Source organism: Pipra filicauda, unplaced genomic scaffold (genome assembly GCF_003945595.2).
Source record: "Pipra filicauda isolate LSUMZ 115617 unplaced genomic scaffold, ASM394559v2 scaffold1193_size31041_pilon, whole genome shotgun sequence".
In the NCBI taxonomy this organism is placed as follows: domain Eukaryota; kingdom Metazoa; phylum Chordata; class Aves; order Passeriformes; family Pipridae; genus Pipra; species Pipra filicauda.
This window is the reverse complement of record NW_024103644.1, coordinates 1-6,458: the sequence shown is the minus strand read 5'-3', so window position 1 is coordinate 6,458 and position 6,458 is coordinate 1. Positions and strand designations below refer to the sequence as shown.

The window sequence follows — 6,458 nt, the reverse complement described above, 5'->3', positions numbered from 1 at the left end:
CCCCCCCCAGTGCCCCAAGCCCGTCATCGCCGCCGTGCACGGACCCTGCATCGGAGCCGGTGAGGGGGGACGGGCTGGGAGGGGAGGGGACACACTGGGGTGAGACTTGGGCACACTGGGGCGGGACTGGGATGGACTGGGATGGACTGGGATGGACTGGGGAAGGACTAGGATGGATTGGGACACACTGGGATGGGACTGGGATAGACTGGGATGGGACTTGGACATGCTGGGGTGGGACTGGGATAGACTGGGATGGGACTTGGATATGCTGGGGTGGGACTGGGATAGACTGGGATGGGAGATGGGATGGGATGGGAAGAGGATGATGAGGGTGAAGATGAGGATGAAGATGAGCCCCCCCCACAGGTGTTGACCTGATCTCGGCCTGTGACATCCGGTTCTGCTCCCAGGACGCCTCGTTCCAGGTCAAGGTGGGACACGAGGGGTCCCCGAGACCCCCCTCGGGTGTCCCCGAGACCCCCCTCAGGTGTCCCCGAGACCCCTCAGACATCCCTGGAGCCTCATGGGTGTCCCTGGGACCCTTCAGGTGTCCCCAGGACCCCTCGGGTGTCCCTGGAGCCCCTTGGCCACTCCTCTGTCACCCCCCTCAATGTCCCCGATGTCCCCCTTGTGTGCCCCCATGTCCCTGATATCCCCTCATCCTGTGTCCCCCAATGTCCCCAAATGTCCCCCCATGTCCCTCCATGTCTCCTCATGTCCCCAAATGTCCCCCTGTGTCCCTCCATGTCCCCACAACATCCCTGATGTCCCCCCATGTCCCCCCATGTCCCCCCAATGTCCCCCAATGTCCCCAAATGTCCCCCCAGGAGGTTGACATCGGGCTGGCGGCCGACGTGGGGACCCTCCAGCGCCTCCCCAAAATCGTGGGGAGCCAGAGGTGGGTGAGGGGGCTGTGGGGGGGGGCCTGGGGATTGGGGGCGGTGTTACGGGGGGACCCCTGTGACCCCCGTTGCCCCCGGTGTACCCACTCGTACACAGCCTGGTGAGACGAGTGGTCTTCAGCCCGAAATGATGTTGGCGCCCGAGGCCCTGAGATGCGGCCTCGTAAGGTGGGGGGGGGCCCAAAACCCAGGGGAGGGGGCCCCAAAATCAGGGAGGGGGCACTGAGGGTCCCCCGGGGGTCATCACTATCCCCCCTTGGCTGGGGGAGGTCCCCAGAATTCGGGGGGCAGGGGAGGCACTGGGTGGTGGGGGGGACTTGGTCAGGTGAGGGGGTCCCCAACAACATCAGGAGGGTCCCCAAAATGGTGGGGGGGGTCCCCACCCTGAAAATTAGGAGGGGGGGTACTGAGGATCCCCTGGGGGTCCCATGGGGGGATCGGGGGGGCTTTTTGGGGTGCTGGGGTGGGTTTTGGGGTTGACGTGGCCAAGGGTGGTTTTGAGGTGAAAGGGTTGTTTTGGGGGGTCTGGAGTGTTTGGGGGTACCTGAGGTGGGTATGGGGTGCGGGGTTATTTCTGGGTGCGGGGTTGCATTTTGGGGTTGAAAATTGTGCAAAAAAGAAGGGTGTTGCTGCACCATGAGGCCAACAGTGATGGAGGTGGCATGGGGGTGATGTGGCAGGGTGGGTCTTTTTTGGGGGTCCTGAGGGTGTTTGGTGGTCAATGGGGTGTTGGTTATTTTGTGGTGGACAATGTGATCCACACAAGCCTGGTTTTTTGCTACCCATGCGACCACAGTGCTGGCGGGCCCTGGGTGTTGCCATTGCCAGGGTGGGTTGGGGGTTCCCTGGAGGTGTTGGGGGTCCCTGGGGTGTATTTTGGGGTGACCCCGTGCCCCCCCAGCCGGGTGCTGCCCGACAAGGCCACGCTGCTGGAGGTGGCCCTGGGGGTGGCCGTGGCCAGGGTGGGTTTGGGGGTCCCTGGGTGGGTTTGGGGGTCCGTGGGGTGTATTTTGGGGTGACCCCGTGCCCCCCCAGCCGGGTGCTGCCCGACAAGGCCGCGCTGCTGGAGGTGGCCCTGGGGGTGGCCGTGGCCATCGCCGCCCGCAGCCCCGTGGCCGTGCAGGGCACCAAGATCAACCTCGTCTACTCGAGGGACCGACCCACCCCCGAGGGGCTGCAGCACATGGTGGGTGCTGGGGGGGGGGCAAAGGCTGGGACACCCCCTTAAAAGCTGGGACACACCCCCAAAATCTGGGACACACCCCCCAAATCCTGGGACAACCCCCAATCCCAGGGCACCGTCTTAAAAGCCGGGACACCCCCCCCAAATCTGAGACACCCCCCAAAATATGGGACAGCCCCCTAAATGTGGGACACTCCCCCAAAATCTGGGACACAAGGGGTGCCTTGTCCTGTCCCAGTGTCCCCCTGTCCTGTCCCCATCCCGGTGTCCCCCTGTCCCCAAGGGTGTCCCTGTCCCCATCCCGGTGTCCCCGTCCCCATGTCCCTGTCCCCATGTCCCTGTCCCCAGGGCTGTCCTGTCCCCACCCCAGTGTCTCTTTGTCCCCCGTCCCTGTCCCCAGGGGTGTCCCTGTCCCTGTCCCCAGGGGTGTCCCTGTCCCCAGGGGTGTCCCTGTCCCTGTGTCCCCATCCCGGTGTCCCCTGTCCCTGTCCCCAGGGGTGCCCTGTCCCTGTGTCCCTATCCCGGTGTCCCCTGTCCCTGTCCCCAGGGGTGTCCTGTCCCCACCCTGTGTCCCTGTGTCCCCTGTCCCCAGGGGTGTCCTGTCCCCACCCTGTGTCCCTGTGTCCCCTGTCCCCAGGGGTGTCCCTGTCCCCAGGGGTGCCCTGTCCCTGTCCCCAGGGGTCCCCTGTCCCCATCCTGGTGTCCCTGTCCCCAGGGGTGTCCCTGTCCCTGTGTCCCCATCCTGGTGTCCCCAGGGGTGTCCCTGTCCCTGTGTCCCTGTCCCCAGGGGTGCCCCATCCCCACGGGTGTCCCTGTCCCCCCAGGCCACGTGGAACATGGCCATGCTGCAGACCGAGGACATCCTCAAGTCGGTGCAGGCGGCCCTGGAGAAGAAGGGCCCCGAGGAGGTCCCCTTTGCCAAGCTCTGATGTCACCGGGGGGCCACCGAGGTCCCCTCTGTGTCCCCAACGTCCCCTCCCCATCCCCAGGCTCTGGTGTCACCGGGGTGTCCCCAACATCCCCTTCAGCCTTAATGTCACCTCGGTGCCACCACCCCCTCCCCAGTGTCCCCTTCCCGGGGCTCTGGGGTCCCCTCAGTGCCACCACCCCCTCTCAGTGTCCCCTTCCCGGGGCTCTGGGGTCCCCTCAGTGCCACCACCCCCTCTCAGTGTCCCCCAGGCTCTGGGGTCCCCTCAGTGCCACCACCCCCTCTCAGTGTCCCCCAGGCTCTGGTGTCACCTCGGTGCCACCACCCCCTCTCAGTGTCCCCTTCCCGGGGCTCTGGGGTCCCCTCGGTGCCACCACCCCCTCTCAGTGTCCCCTTCCCGGGGCTCTGGGGTCCCCTCAGTGCCACCACCCCCTCTCAGTGTCCCCCAGGCTCTGGTGTCACCGGGGTGTCCCCAACATCCCCTTCAGCCTTAATGTCACCTCAGTGCCACCAACCCCTCCCCAGTGTCCCCTTCCCGGGGCTCTGGTGTCACCTCAGTGCCACCAACCCCTCTGTGTCCCCCAGGCTCTGGTGTCACCCCAGTGCCACCACCCCCTCCCCGGTGTCCCCTTCCCGGGGCTCTGGTGTCACCTCAGTGCCACCACCCCCTCTCAATGTCCCCCAGGCTCTGGTGTCACCCCAGTGCCACCACCCCCTTTCAGTGTCCCCCAGGCTCTGGTGTCACCCCAGTGCCACCACCCCCTCTCAGTGTCCCCTTCCCGGGGCTCTGGGGTCCCCTCGGTGTCCCCAATAAACCCCTTTGTCCCCAAGTCCCCTGGTCTTGTCCTGTCACTGGGGGTGGGGCCTGGGGGGTCCCCGTGTCCCCAAAGAACCACCAGGGCTCTGAGGGTCCCCGAGGTGCTCCTGGGGGGTCCCCAAATTGTCACCAGGGCTCTGGGGGTCCCCAAAGTGCTCCTGGGGGTCCCCAAAGTGCCACCAGGGGCCTGGGGGTCCCCGAGGTGCTCCTGGGGGTCCCCAAAGGGCCCCTGGGGGTCTGGAGGTCCCCAAAATGCTCCTGGGGGTCCCCAAAGTGCCCCCTGGGGGGCTGGGGAAGGGCAAAGGTCCGAGGGCCCATCCGGCCCCTCCCAGGGCAGAGTCCAGGGCGGTGGCACCTGAGCCAGGTGTGTCCCCTGAGCCAGGTGTGTCCCCTGTGCCAGGTGTGTCCCCTGTGCCAGGTGTGTCCCCTGAGCCAGGTGTGTCCCCTGTGCCAGGTGTGTCCCCTGTGCCAGGTGTGTCCCCTGAGCCAGGTGTGTCACCCCCCTCCCCATTTCCTGTATCCGGGGGGGGTCAAAGTCCACTCCCCGCCCAGGGAGGGGCCGGAAATGGGGGGGGGGCCCACGTGGGGGGGTATAAAGAGCCCCCCACGTTGTCACCAGTTCACCAGTGCCACCAGTGCCACCAGTGCCACCAACCATGGCCTTCGTCCCCGCGCCCGGGTACCTGCCCGCCTACAACCCGGTGGGTACCCCAAAAACGGGGGGGGGACTGAGGGTCCCTGTGACCCCCCCCAGGGACAGGGTGGGGGTCCCTGTCACCCCCCAGCTGGGCTTTGGGGTCTTGGGGGGGTCCCTGTGTCCTCCCTCGGGGACATTTTGGGCCCCCTCTGACCCCGTGTCCTCCCCGAGGTTTTGGGGTCCTGGGGGGTCCCCGTGTCCCCCCCCCGGGGACATTTCGGGCCCCCCTGACCCCGTGTCCCCCCCCAGCCCCTGCCCTACGTGGCCCCCGTGCCCGGGGGGCTCCATCCCGGGATGGCCATTTATGTGCAGGGGGTGGTGGCCCACCACGCCAAAAGGTACTGGGGGGCACTGGGGGGCACTGGGGGGGCACTGGGGGGCACTGGGAGGCACTGGGGTGGCACTGGAGGGCACTGGAAGGCACTGGGGGGGGACTGGGAGGGACTGGGGGGGGCACTGGGGGGACACCAGAGGGAATGAGGGGGTTTTTAGGGGGGCTCTGGGGTAATTGGGGGCACCAGGGGGGGCACTGGGAGGCACTGGGGGGTCCCAGAGTGACACTGGGGGGCACTGGGTGGTCCCGGGGGGGTCACCAAGGGGTGTGTCCCCCCCCCCAGTTTCCACGTGAACCTGGCCGGGGGCCCCGAGGACGGGGGGGGGGCACTGGGGGGCACTGGGGGGTCCCAGGGGGACACTGGGTGGCACTGGGTGGTCTCGGGGGGTCCCGGGGGGGTCACCAAGGGGTGTGTCCCCCCAGTTTCTGCGTGAACCTGGCTGCTGGCCCTGAGGAGGGGGGGACAGTGGGGGGCACTGGGTGGTCCCGGGGGGACACTGGGAGGCACTGGGGGGCACTGGGTGGTCTCGGGGGGTCCTGGGGGGACATGGGGGGACACTGGGTGGTCCCGGGGGGGTGACCAATGTGTGTCCCCCCCCAGTTTCTACATGAACCTGGCCGGGGGCCCCGAGGAGGCACTTGGGGGGTCCCAGAGTGACACTGGGGGGCACTGGGTGGTCTCAGGAGGGCACTGGGAGGTCCTGGGTGGTCCCAGGTGGTCTCGGGTGGTCCCGGGTGGTCCCGGGGGGGTCACCAATGTGTGTGTCCCCCCAGTTTCTGCGTGAACCTGGCCGGGGGCCCCGAGGAGGGGGGAACATGGGGGGGCACTGGGGGGCACTGGGTGATCTCGGGGGGTCTCGGGGGGCACTGGGTGGTCTCTGGGTGTCCCAGGGGGGGTCACCAATGTGTCCCCCCCCCAGTTTCCGTGTGAACCTGGCCTCTGGCCCCGAGGAGGGGGCGGATCACAGGGACACTGGGGGGCCCTGGGTGGTCCTGGGGGGATCCCGGGGGGCACTGGGTGGTCTCAGGGGGTCCCGGGGGGGTCACCAATGTGTCCCCCCCCAGTTTCCGTGTGAACCTGGCCAAGGGCCCCGAGGAGGGGGGGGATACTGGGGGGCACTGGGTGGTCCTGGGGGGATCCTGGGTGGTACTGGGGGGCACTGGGTGGTCTCTGGGTGTCCCGGGGGGGTCACCAATGTGTCCCCCCCCCCAGTTTCCGTGTGAACCTGGCCAAGGGCCCCGAGGAGGGGGGAGACACTGCGGGGCACTGGGGGTTCCCAGAGGGACACTGGGATCCCTGGGTGGTCCTGGGGGGATCCTGGGGGGCACTGGGTGGTCTCTGGGTGTCCCGGGGGGGTCACCAATGTGTCCCCCCCCCAGTTTCCGCGTGAACCTGGCCTCTGGCCCCGAGGAGGGGGCGGACGTGGCCCTGCACGTGAACCCCCGTTTCTCGGGGGGGGTCCTGGTGCTCAACAGCCGCCGGGGGAAGCACTGGGGGGACGAGCAGCGCCAGGACCCCCAACCCCTGCACCCGGGGGGGCCCTTCGAGCTCGTCATCAACGTCACCCCCCACGGATACCGCGTACGGGGGGGG

General features: G+C 68.0%; 3 protein-coding genes across 3 annotated transcripts; all 3 read left to right on the top strand.

Annotated features, from left to right (window-relative positions):
• Positions 1 to 13: 13 nt before the first annotated feature.
• On the top strand, positions 14 to 3,846 carry LOC120324204 (delta(3,5)-Delta(2,4)-dienoyl-CoA isomerase, mitochondrial-like; the record flags this gene model as incomplete). The annotated part of the gene is made up of 6 exons (XM_039385990.1): positions 14 to 59; positions 370 to 434; positions 831 to 916; positions 1,017 to 1,073; positions 1,941 to 2,091; positions 2,913 to 3,846. Coding segments are annotated over 6 exons (510 nt in total), but the record flags the coding sequence as incomplete, so codon positions are not given.
• Positions 3,111 to 4,254, top strand: LOC120324206 (MAPK-interacting and spindle-stabilizing protein-like). Its single transcript, XM_039385995.1, has 3 exons — positions 3,111 to 3,374; positions 3,427 to 3,701; positions 3,749 to 4,254. Exons 1-3 carry the CDS (start codon positions 3,122 to 3,124, stop codon positions 4,190 to 4,192), a joined length of 972 nt encoding a protein of 323 aa, XP_039241929.1. The 5' UTR covers positions 3,111 to 3,121; the 3' UTR covers positions 4,193 to 4,254.
• A 29-nt stretch (positions 4,255 to 4,283) lies between these two features.
• Positions 4,284 to 6,446, top strand: LOC113998051 (galectin-4-like; the record flags this gene model as incomplete). The annotated part of the gene is made up of 3 exons (XM_027740377.1): positions 4,284 to 4,534; positions 4,780 to 4,868; positions 6,245 to 6,446. Coding segments are annotated over exons 1-3 (336 nt in total), but the record flags the coding sequence as incomplete, so codon positions are not given.
• Positions 6,447 to 6,458: the final 12 nt, after the last annotated feature.